Raw genomic sequence first — 13,398 nt, forward strand, 5'->3', positions numbered from 1 at the left:
AATGGTCGAGATGGTTGCAGATCTTCAGATAATTGGATATGCATTTCACTCCATATAAAATCTCCCTCAACATATAGATTGAGGTTCGGCATTAATATTTTCTTTGTAGTACAATAGGGCAAAATTATCAATTACTTCTGTAATAGACAATTTAGAACAAAAAATTATCAATTACTGAATAATCATTAATATCGGAAATGAAACTATCAATTACAGTGTTTATTGATAATTTCATTTTCAAAATTATCAATTGATAATGTAATTTGCAATTTGATGGATCTAATAACAAATTAATAAAGTAACTTGTAATTTTATAGATCAAATTACAAATTACTTTTACAATTGATAATATTTTTGGCGAAATTACAAATTACAGGAGTAATTCGAAATTTTTTTTTCCACATTATTAAATACAAAAGTAACTGATAATTTAGTAATTTAAATTTCTGAATTAATAATTAGTAATTTAACTAAGAAGTAAATAAGATTTTTATTTATTTTGTGATGAAAGCATCACGTTCTCATAATGAGAAAAAAAATAATGTTTCGATATGGATATCAACGATTTAACTTTTGGTTTAATAATAAATTATGGGTTTTAAAGTTCACACATATATTTTGACCATAACACATGTATTTAAAAAAACTTATTTATGTTTTAACGTTGAATCATACAGTTAAACTTTCTAACTTATGTTTCAATGATTAAATATATGTTCCAACGAACTTATTTATGTTTCAATAGTCAAATATGTATTCTAATAATCCGGTTTATGTTCTAATAATAGAGAATGCATTCTCAGAATTTTTTTTATGTTCTAATCATCCAATATTCGTTCGAATGTTCTAAACTATGTTTTAATAAACAAGAATATATTTTAACGTTATATTATTTGTCCTAACGTTTGAACTTATGTTCTGATAATCAAAAGTATATTCTAAAGAACTTATTTATGTTCAAATGGTTAAATATGTATGACAATAGGGAATACGTTCCAACAGTTTTCTTTAAATTCTAATAAAACAAAATATGTTCCAACGTTATGTTATAAGTTCTAACGTTTCCACTTATGTTCTGATGATTGAATATGTGTTTTAACGATCTTTTTTATGTTCCAATAAACAAAAATATGTTTAAAGTGTTGAATATAGGTCTTAATGTTCCAATTGATGTTCTGTTAATATGGAATGCATCCTAACGATTTCATTTATATCCTTATAGTGAAATATTCGTTCCAATATCCGTTGTCGTTTTATAATGCTGGAACGTTTTTTCCAAGCAATGAACATGTGTTTTAGCGCTTTAACTTATGTTCTAATAATGAAAAATGCGTTCTTACGCTATCGTGTACGTTGTGATAATCAGAAATATTCGCTCATGCTGTATAAAAAAGTAAGCTATGTTTGAACTCGAACGCAACTTTTTTTTTCTATAGAATTTTCAGTTAAACGATAAAGCAGTGTACAAGTCTTTCTAAGAATATATGGGAAACTGTGATTTCTCATTTCATTCTCAAATCTTATGAGAACGTTTATGAATTCATCAAGCATAAAAATGTAATTTAGAGAATATTTTTTCGCTAGATATTCTATATTAGAATTTTGCTTCTCAGTAGGTATTTACTATTGGATGTCGGAAGAGTTCAACCCATAAAATAATGCTTAATTCTTTTGCAGCATTTAGAAATAAAGATAAATGTTTTGAGTCAGATTATCTTATTGAATCGATCAATTTCTTATTCAAATCTCTACTTTCATTTCCCATAGAAACTCTTTATTTTCTATAAAATCGCTAACTTTTTTTAAAATCATTATAATCCTATTCAGTTGTGTCAATAGGAAAATTCTAAATTCTGTAGGTTCGTGATTTCACTGGTTGAGGCAAGATCTTGTGAGCAATGGTCCCTTAGTTTTTTATAAAAAAAGTTGATATGTTAATAAAGATTATTTACCAATAAGTTCTTGTTCAATCTGATGACCTTTATTCAAATAGAATCGTATAAAATCAGGCAGACTATCAAACGGCGTCATTAACTGATAAATTCTCATAGGATCTTATAAATCACAGTCCCAGAGTTTCTTATAAAAAATGGTTGATTTGTGGATGAAAATTCTTTACCAATAAGTTCTTATTTAATCTGATGACAATAATTCTGATAGAATCAGACAGAACATCAAACGGCGTCACTTGCTCATAAATTCTCATAGGATCTTACGACAAACGGTTCGATTGTATCTTATAAAAATAGTCGATATGCTGAAGAAATTGTTTACCGATAAGAATTCAGTAATTTCTTACAGGAATTTTTCTAGTGTTCTTCTTTTGAATAGAATAAAATCCTATCATATGACATTGGGATAAAAATATAATTTCCTAAGTTGCATTTTAACTGTCATATCTTTACAAATGACAATTATTCTATTTCTGCTTCGAAATACTTGCTAGGGAGCAAACTTAATTTATGTTTGAATTATTTTAACTAACTAAAATACATTAGGCGGAAATCATATCTCTATGTTTTAGAATAGCGCAATCAGCAGCGTACTGGACTGTGGACCCGAAGATGGCAGGATCAAATCTCAACATCAGCAGTATATTTTCGGATAAAGGTACTGACAAATTTTACTACAGGTGTATATTTGAATAACAAATTCGTATAAATAAAAAACGTTCAAAGTAAATTTAAATTTCTTTTTTTTAAACTAATGTTCTTCGTGATGAGAAGATAAATTCCAATAAAAAACTATACAAAACGTGCTGATAGATTCTTATACAAAGTGATTAGAATATTTTTAATAATCTCTTATGAATTCCGATAGAAAATAATACGAAACCTGCTTATAGATTCTTATAAAGTTATAAGAATGAATCAAAAAGTTACATTAGAAATATTACTTGTTTCATAAGAATTTATAAGAAAATGTTTTATAGATTCTCATGAAGGTGTGATATTTATGATGTAACTTTCCGATTCATTCTTATAAAGTTTTTTTTTTATAGGATTCTATCGGAATGTTCAACCAGGGCCTTATTCTCGTCGCAGAGATTCAGATATTATTTATATTCGGTCACAAGGAAGCACTTCTACAAATCAACATGTACCACGCAGTAAAATACTTTCGAAACGATTTAATGCTCATATGAATGTAGAAATTGTTTCGTCTATAAAATCTGTAAAATATTTATATAAATATGTATTTAAAGGGCATGATCAAATTTTAATAATAATTAATGGGAACCTCTCAAATACTAATAACAATAGCACTATAACATATGATAAAATAAATAATTATTCTCAAGTACGTATGCACAGTAAAAAAAACTAATTATGACTGACTAATATATATTTCTCCATGTAATTAAATAAGCATACACCAGCTTATATATGAACACTTGTACTTTCTAAAATCTGTAACTTCTTTTAATATTGATATTGAGGAATGAAAATTGTCAGACTATTATAGATCAGACTGTTTTCTATTACTTTGTTGATTTTTATTTCTTAATATTAATATTAGAAAAAGTTATAGATTTTAAAAGGTGAAAAAATGCATTTTTATTCTAGCTTCTTCTCTAAAATTGATGCTCTCAGAATTGCCCGCGAGCCGATTTGCGGTTTTTAATTATTTCAATCAGACAGGCTTATGGATAAGACTTTTCTCTATCTGTCTACCAATTTTTATTTCTTAATATTGATATTAAAAAAGTTACAGATTTTAAAAGGTGAATAAATCATGTTTTCTGTACTGGATGCTTCCATGCAAGTTTTATCTATTTTTACATGTTTAATGTGCTGGAATAATGATAAATATGGCTTCTTGGTAATTGATAAAGACAGTGATCTCAATAATGGGCGATATAAAAGAGGATTTAATTGCTTTATGAGTATAAATTTATGGTGAATACATTAAATTGTACATCATATATGTGATTGTCAAAGTGTCAACATGAAAACCACGAAGCTGCAACAAGAAAAAAAAATATTGCATCAAAGAGCGAAAGCTAGTGATGCAATACGCCAAAAGCATAAGTTGATTGGAAGAGATATGACTCAACAAATCATGAGTGAAATATTTAAACCTATGGTGACTCCTCTTAAACAATTAGCTGATAAAAAACTTATTGAAGAGGAACCTCAAGAAATAAAAATAAAAAAAGAAGAACCTAAAGAAGAAGTTGAAAGCAAACAAGAAAGCCTTACACCTGATTATGAAATAACTGATGATGATTCTTATACAACAGCAACAATTACCCATCAAAGTACTCCTATTAAAGACATACCTGTAGTAACGTATTTGAAGATGTTCGATTCTAAGCTCTTGTCCAAAGAATTAGATACAAAGTATGGCATACGAAAGTTAAAAGGTAATCGACTGATGATGGATGATTCTGAAGTCAGGTTCGACAATAATTTTATTTATATTGGTGATAAAAAATACAATACTACTTCTGGTCTATTGGAATTATTATTTATGAATTCACTTGATCAATCAAAAATAACAAAAGAAGATAAAAACACTTACGACGGAATTATCAGTATGACAAACGCCTATCGAAAGCATTATCTTCCTGACAGAAGTATCAGAGTAGATAAGAATTTAAAAAAATTTACCGACATCATCAGTAAATATATACCAAAAAGTGGGGAGAGTTTACCACAATATATGATTAAACATAAACAAAATTATCCTACCGATTATATTTATTGGGATGATCCTAATGAACTTGTAGGTCGACTTCGTTTACTTATTGCATCTCAAACTGCTGGAAATTTCAGTCATACTAACGAAATTTTATCAATTTTAGAGAAATTGCGTAAAGCTAAAATCATTCATTAATCTGATGTATTCCACACAGCTACTCATTCTTTGAAAAACTTTTGAAGTGAGAGGTTTAAAAATGAGTGTTGGCGTTTTCGGACGACAGTAAGCGAAAGATGTTGTGAAAAGTGCTGTTCGTGGGCCTCCTGGTGAAGGATTCGAATTAACTGTGGATCAATAGTTTGACATGGATCATAAGAGATTCTGTAATCTCGCTGAACCAGTAGATTTGAATAATGCAACATCATTAGGAGTAATTGAAAAAAAGATTACGATGTTAAAAAAATTTTTTGAAATGGAATTACGTCTGTTACGCGAAACTGTAGCAAATTTAAGAAGAATTGTTGGAGAAAATAGAGAAAAAATCAAAATAATTAATGTTCAAGTAGAGCAACATATTGAATCATCACAAGAACATCGTAAACGTCTGAAAGAAGAATTGAATGAAACAATTGAACTGTATGAGTCAGATCGATTACGTTTACTGAAAAAAGCAAATCGTAAACAAGCTGAAAATATTAAACAATTGAAAGAAAATATTCGGAAATATCTTGATCAGCAGCATCATGAACATGGAGAAAAAAATAATAACTGAAGAGCTGCATAGACCGGTTAGAAGAAATTATCAACGACGACATGTTGATATATGTGGACTTGATAAAACTTGGCGAGCTTATCTAGTTGACATGACAGCATATAAATCTTATAATAAAGGTCATCAGTATTTATCGACTGTTATTGATATTTTTTCAAAATACGCTTGGGCTGTGCCCACAAAATCTAAAAATGGTGAAGATGTAGCCCATGTAATGAAATCGATTCTATTACAAAAAAGGGTGCCAAAATTTTTTCATGTTTATAGAGGAAAAGAATTTTACAATAGAGAATTTGAAGCACTAATGAAACGATAAAATATCAAAATGTACTCTACATTCAGTAATCTTGAGGCATTTGTGTGTGAACGATTTATTCGCACGTTAGAAAGTCAAATGTGGAAACAATTTACGTGGCGAGGTGATTACAAATGGATAGACATCTAACCAAAATTGATAACATCATATAACAATAGCAAACATAGAACCATCAACATAAAACCGATTGATGTTATTTCAGCTAATGAGAAACAATTACGTCATACTATCTACAATAATAAACTTGAAGCTCAATAAAAAATGGAAAAGACTAAATAATACAAGCTTATCGACTATCAAGACCAACCGATTAAAGCAGGTTTTTATCAAGAAGAATTGACTAAAGTTCAATATCCTGATATTTATTCATTTGGTGGAAAAAGTTCTGAAAAAGCGTAGTAATCAAGCTTTTGTCAAGTGGTTAGGATTTGATAAAACGCACAATAGCTGGATTAACATAGAAGATTTATAATGTCTCTAACTAATGAGTTGGAAACAATGACTGCCAAAATGTTTTTGGCTGAAGAGATAGAAGCAATGACTGACAAAATGTGTAGTGATGCTCAAAAATTACCACGTTATACAAAAGATAAAACTGCTAATTTCAAATGGATACCTTTAACTCATGAAGAACAACAAAAAATTAAAAAGAAAAAAGAAACAATTAAACATCTTGATAAAATTAATAAACGAACTTTGGAAGAAATTAAAGATGAAAAAAAAAAGACCATTAAGGTTGACAATGATTTTATCATATTATTTGTAGAAGATGAATTCAATATGAACCAATGTAAATAATTTATAATATTTTTTTTTCTTACAAATTATTTTTTTTACATAAACTTCATATTTACAATAATTTATTTACACTATTTGATATGAATTATAACCCCAAGGAAGTGTATCAGTTGTTTGTGCTAAAAGAACTCTTTTATTGTCTTCCCAACTTAATGCTTATTTTTGTCTACTAATTGTATGTACTTCATGTTTCTTGCTGACTATATGATATTCCGTTTTACATAATTCTTTATGATTAAGGAAGCATTTTTTGTAGTCATCAAATGTTATAGATTTTATTGTTGCAGTTTTGACACCCTTTGCTTTACTATATTTGTCTTTTATGTTTTCAATTTTAAATGTGTACATTTTTGCTTTCAGACCAATGAATTCCGTTATTATTTCACACATGTAACGGATCAAGCTCATAAGTAGAGATACAACGTTGTCTAAAATTTTGAAAAATGTCTGCTAACAGAAGAACGGCTGTTTTTAAATATAAATCTGAATATTCACCGAAGGCGTTTAGTTGAAATTGATCCCAAACGTGGCGTGCATGTTGGTAATTGTCATCGGAAATGTCCGAATCGTTGAGTTTCGAATAGAATTTTGTTTTGTCTGGTAATTGTCGTTCGTCTAGTTTTTCCCAACTGTCAATACATTCATATGGGAAAACACCTTTACGAGTTACTAACTGAAATTTATCTGGCTCGGGATAGAAACTTTTGGTAATTGATTTTGCGTTATTATCCAAAAATGATGCAAGTTTTTCAATACTATTGCTCATGAATCGGAAAGAATCAATAAATCGTAATTTAACAACTATTTCTCGTGGGGAATTTCCTGATCAACTGTTTTTGTAAATTCTATGTATTTTTCTTTATTGACAGGTAATAATTCAATATAACCTTTAAATGATGTAGCTAATGATTTAATAAAAAAATGTGAGTCATATCCTGAGAGGTTATGAAAAATAACTGGAATTATGCATGATTTTAATAATTTAAATTACAATTAACATGAGCAGCGCCTCGATAATTGCCTGTAAAGTGACAGTGATCATGTACTTTCGTTTTATCATGTAAAAATGGTTTATTACAAATGTGACAGATTTTTGCATTACGAAAATTGTTTAACTGTTGGGATGTTAATGGTTTCATTGGTACTACGTTTTCTAGGTAAGTTTTGACTGTTTCAGCTATTTTTTTCAACTTCGTCATGAACCAGTTTATACAATTAACGTCACGTTTAAGATTGAATCGACATCTTGAATTGTCATATGTATAGTGCATATAATAGGCTACACTACATGGAATATTCTTTTGATTACCTTCATTATCAGGTTCAAGAATACTCTCAAGATCAGCATAGATAGCGAATGGCACAGGCTCTTTAAAATGAAAATTTTTAAATTCTATTTTAAGACTTTTTTTCGGAAGTGTAATTCGCGTATCGTTCATATTGATACAATCTTTTTGATGATTTTTCCATCTTAAAGTGACCTAAACATCTATCACATAAGAATAGTTTGTGTGCATTTTTAGAAATTTGATTCCCAACTAATCTTAAGAGATCCGTTATCAGACAAAAATGAAAAACTGGATTAATATTATTTTCATTCTACTTTTACTCTACTGTGTACCATAAACAGGTGAATATATGGCTCATGTACTTTATAATATTTACTTAAATACATCGGAAAAATTTCACAATTATCATCTAAACCATACGTACAGTCATCTAAATCATACACATTTATTGCTAAATCGTTGAGTTTTTCAAATTTTGGAACATCATGTAAGGTTGTGGGACAGTTAATACCTTAACATTTTAACACACTTTTGTAATCAGGATATGAACTTGTTCTTGTTGAATTCACAAAAATAGGATAAAGAGTTGCAGTAACAGCCCAAAAGAAACAGTATTGATCGTTGTTTTTAATATTTAGTACTGCTTTTTTTTGTTGTATGAATTTTGGTAGAGACATAAATGTAGATTGTTCAGCTGATAGAGGTTGATAACGATTGATATTGACTTGCCGATATTCAATTTCTTGACTTTTGTTAGTAGTTCGTCAACAACATTTTCCAAAAAATGTTTTTTTATGTCTGTTGACGGCAAAATTGCTTTATTTTTTACATTAAAGTACTTCATCTCTACAACTGTTTCATCATTTGTTCGATTACAGAATTTACAAGCAAGGACAAAGTTCACTTTTAAATTTCCCTCACTTGTCACTATATTTGTCGACTTTTCGGTAATCAGCTTTTCAGTGTTCAATAAGAAGTCTCGTTAATTTAAAATTTGCAAGTTAATGACAACACTAGTGCGAATTCGATTCCTGAAAACATTTTCTAAATCTTTCTATCGAATTAATTGTTCTGTTGATTGAAGGCTTCCTCCAACGATTGAATGATTTACGAATTTTTCATGTAATGTTGCGAGTGCTGCAATTATCGATTGAATTCGTTGTTTTTCACCAACCGATATACCACTTGATTGCAAATGTCTATTGAATGTAGTAATATTGTCACTATTAATTCGCACCCACTTATCAATGATTTAACTAGATTCACGATTTAAAGATGATACAAGAGCATAAGCGTCCTCCATCATTTTAATTAAATCAGAATAATAGTTCGGTGCACTCATTTTTGACTATACTAGACAAACTTCAGAATTACAATGATGGAAAAGCGTGCTCAATAAGTGTATTTTAAGAACCGAAAATTATTGATTGGGTTGTTTTATTTAGAGCTAAAAGATCGATAGCGTTCGAGCTACGCCGTAGGATGTGGTCAGGAGAGGTGCACACACACAATAGACACTTTTTTTGAGCTTAACTATCAGTTTTATTACAAAAATAAAGTATTTTTTACGTTAACAATGACTTATTAACAATTTACGAGCTTAACTGAACTTTATTGAAACTGAATAGAATTTATCAAGAGCTTGAAACGATTAGGATTTGCAAAGAAGGAACGAGCGATAATCGAGTACGTGTACTTGAGCGTCGTTTGAGCGTTAATAGCTGCAAACACGTTATAACCTGTCCAGCTGACAGGTTGCGATTAACCTCTCGCAACAATAAGATTTATATAGGATTTGGATGACCTTGTAATGACTGTCATAATCCAAAAAGAATTTCTTGAAAGTTCGAGAATATCAATTACCAAATTTAAATTATATTAAATAACGATTTTCTGAAAATGTCGAAAGGGGAAATATTTAAATCAAAAGAACAATAGTTTAAAATTTATTTTTTTTGTTTATTGTATTCATTATTTTTGTGACATGAAAATTTTTTTTAGATTACATTGATTATCGTAAGATTTACATTTCATCAATTGTATCCATTATATTTTTTTTTTGACATGTAAAATTTTAGATTACATTTCATCATCAGCTATCAGTTCAAAAGAATTCTTAGCTCCACCATGGTACAACAATGATAACTGTTGTCAGCAGCCAACTCAACCAATTTTTCAAATTCTTTATGATTTTCCAAAATTTTCACCGTTCGTGGAGGTAAAAATATCATGTAGCTATTTTTAACTGTTGCCACAACTTTTGTTTCATACACAGTTTCAAGTTCTTTTAGACCAGTAATTTTTTACGTTTAAGAGGGTTTTAATGTATCCGTCTTCTTGGTTGGTAAGTATGTCTCACACTTGGCAATTTTATTTATTCTTGATGAATCCATTCTTACTGTTTGATTTATGTATCACAACGTATTTCTTACAGTTTTAATTTATCAGTGATTTTAAACATGCCTTGCATAGGTATAAATACAATTCATCCCCTCCAAACAAAGGATCCAGAATGTTTCAATTTTTTATGCAATCATAAATTAAAACATGCGTATAAAACGTTTACATGATGTTTCATCATCCCCCACTAAAAACTTCCAGAACATGCAAGGCTGTAAATCAGCCCTGAGATCATGTAAATTCTTGCCTGATTTTCCGAGAAATATCTTGAGAAGGGGAAGCGTGATGTTTCATCATTCTTGCTGAACATTTCAGACTAACAAAAATTACATGTGATGCAAAAAAAAATCCTACAAAATACAATTTTATAGCCAATCGTTGTAGTGATCAAACAATAAAATTAGATGCTATAATTTCAATAAGTCGGGCTGAACATATAAATAGATGATTTACCGTAATACTATTCAGTTGCGTTTTACATTTTCGGCATGTGTACAAATTTTACGTGCATCATGGCAATGATATTGGATGTTCAAGGTTTCAAGCAGCGTAATGATTGTAGCTTGAAAGGAGTGGACACCACGTGCTTACTCGTTTAATGGTAACACTACAATGGCATCCTTCCGGGAATATTTTAGCCGGCTAGCCACGTGGTGATAATAGCACCGCCAAAAATAAATTAATTTGACCCAATTGGTGAATTAGGTCAACTAGTGATCGATAACGTATCGACTTGCTGAAGGGCTGAGTGACAATCGACTCAGCCGCCTTGTTACAACGTCAATCAATTCACTTATGTTTCCAAACGTAACTTTTAGTTCTATGTATTAACGTGTGGCACTAGTGTGCACTCTCTGTAAAATCTTTACCGTACATTAAACGTCGTTAACTTCTAACTCTTTTTTAATTATTTCCAACAGGTTATGGGCCCATAGATTAAAAGTTTAACATTTAGTGTAATAAAGGATCGTACAGTAGTAAATATTTCGTAATTTCATCGAAAATCGCCCTGAGAAAAATGGCTATGACTAACCTACAAATTGAAAAGTTAGCCGGGCGGGAGAATTATTCTACTTGGAAGTTTGCGGTGAAATCCTATCTTCATCATGAAGATTTGTGGGAATGCGTCGATCCCTGCACCAAAATCGACAAGATATAAAAGCCAAGTCGAAAATCATTTTGTTGGTGGAACCAATAAACTACGTCCATATTAAAAATGCACAGTCATCAAGAGAAGTATGGATTTAATCAGCATACCACTGGATAACTGCGCAAGCGTCGAGGAATATGTGAATCAAATCATGAGTACCGCATATAAATTACGAAATATCGGTTTTCAAGTTGATGACGAATGGTTGGGAACACTCATGTTGGCGGGTTAACCTGTTAATTATAAACCGATGATCATGGGTTTGGAAAGTTCCGGCATCAAAATTTCATCAGACTTCATTAAGACAAAACTTTTACAGGAAGTGAAAGTTTCCGCATCTTCAGCGTCATTTACAAAGCACAAGAATACCTCTAAAAACAATGCCACGAGAAAAGGAAGAGGGCCTCGCTGTTTTAATTGTAACAAATATGGACATTTTAAAAATCAGTGCACAGAGAAGACTTCAGAATCTAATCGAAACCGTTTTTCAGCTTACAGCAATGTAAATAAAGATGAATGGTACATTGACTCAGGTGCTACAATGCACATGGCGAGCCGTTCTGACTGGATGTATGATATACAAGCATCTCCGATTCAGCAAATTAAAGTAGCTAATAATGATGCAGTGTCTGTGCAAAATATGGGTAATGTAAACATTTAAACTATTTTTTGCAAGGATGAATGCCCGATCCAGGTAAGAAATGTTTTATATATTCCTGAGCTGAGTGTAAACTTGTTATCAGTCAATTAACCAAGAATGGTTGTAAAGTGGAATTTACTGACATGGGCTGTAATATTTACAATGCCAATAAGATTCTTATAGCAAATGCAAGACTATTCAATAACATGTATAAATTGAACACTGTGTCTGTGAATGCTTATGCTGTTGCTTGTGAAAATAAGACTGATATTATTACATAGCATACGAGAATGAGGCATTTAAATTTGGTTGATGTAAAGAGGTTAGAATCATGTGCTGAGGGTATAACTATCACAAATAAAGATATTAATACGGTTTGCATACCATGTTGTGAAGCTAAACAAACACGATTACCGTTCAAGAGCAAAAGCATTACTAGAAATAGTACATACAGATCTATGTAGTCCGATGGAGACATCATCTGTAGGTGGTGCGAAGTACTTCATAACCTTTATAGATGACTATTCCCGTAAAGTATATGTGTATTTTCTCAAGAACAAAATGGATATTAAGTCAGTGTTTCAAAAATTTAAAGAAGAAGTAGAAAATAAATTAGAGAAGAAAATAAAATAGTAAGAAGCGATAACGGAAAAGAATACTGTAATTAAGAATTCTCTGTTTTTTTAGCAGCTTCCGGCATCAAACATCAGACCAGTACTTCCTACACGCCTGAGCAGAATGGTGTAGCGGAACGGATGAATCAGTCATTGGAGGAACGAGCAAAGTGCATGTTATTTGAAGCAAAGCTGCATAAACAGTTGTGGGCAGAGGCGGTCACTGCTGCAGTTTTTGTCATAAACAGATCACTATCACGGGTTTTGGCTGAGGTAACTCCCTATGAAAAGTGGACTGGTAAGAAACTAAACTCATTGAATAATGTGACACAGTAACCTGTACTTACCAAAGACCTTGTCAATATTCCTGTAAGTGAAAAGGATGAGGTGACATCCGTGGACAATACACTGCAGAGTGAGACCCAAGATGAATCATCATCACCCTCGAGTACTGACTCATCTTTTAATAGTTGTGTGTTGAATATAATGACTGATGATGAAACATATTATCCCAGTTTCAATGATGATAGTAGTGTTGGTAGCTTTACAAGAAATATCACCCTTAGATCTCATCAGAAACACAATAATTTTATGTGTGTTGAGCAGATTTCAGATCCACTAAATGTTGAAAAAGCCTTGTCGGGCTCTGATGCTGAATACTGGGAAACAGCAATGGATGAGGAGTATCAGTCATTATTAGTGAATAACACATGGGATATTACTACTCTTCCAGACAACAAACGCCTCTTACCATGCAAATGGGTTTACAAAAAGA

At 30.8% G+C, this 13,398-nt stretch overlaps 1 protein-coding gene across 1 annotated transcript; it reads left to right on the forward strand.

The window, feature by feature from the left end:
* Positions 1 to 3,760: 3,760 nt before the first annotated feature.
* LOC118069695 (uncharacterized) lies at positions 3,761 to 9,950 on the forward strand. Its single transcript, XM_035088016.1, has 2 exons — positions 3,761 to 6,522; positions 9,898 to 9,950. Exon 1 carries the CDS (start codon positions 3,949 to 3,951, stop codon positions 4,837 to 4,839), a length of 891 nt encoding a protein of 296 aa, XP_034943907.1. The 5' UTR covers positions 3,761 to 3,948; the 3' UTR covers positions 4,840 to 6,522; positions 9,898 to 9,950.
* Positions 9,951 to 13,398: the final 3,448 nt, after the last annotated feature.

The sequence above is a fragment of the Chelonus insularis genome, unplaced genomic scaffold (assembly GCF_013357705.1).
Source record: "Chelonus insularis isolate UGA/USDA-ARS -01 unplaced genomic scaffold, ASM1335770v1 contig_111_pilon, whole genome shotgun sequence".
In the NCBI taxonomy this organism is placed as follows: domain Eukaryota; kingdom Metazoa; phylum Arthropoda; class Insecta; order Hymenoptera; family Braconidae; genus Chelonus; species Chelonus insularis.

What these genes read in the sequence shown, in the direction of transcription:
- LOC118069695 (XM_035088016.1), top strand. Translation starts at nt 3,949, where the DNA reads ATGAAAACCACGAAGCTGCAACAAGAAAAAAAAATATTGCATCAAAGA.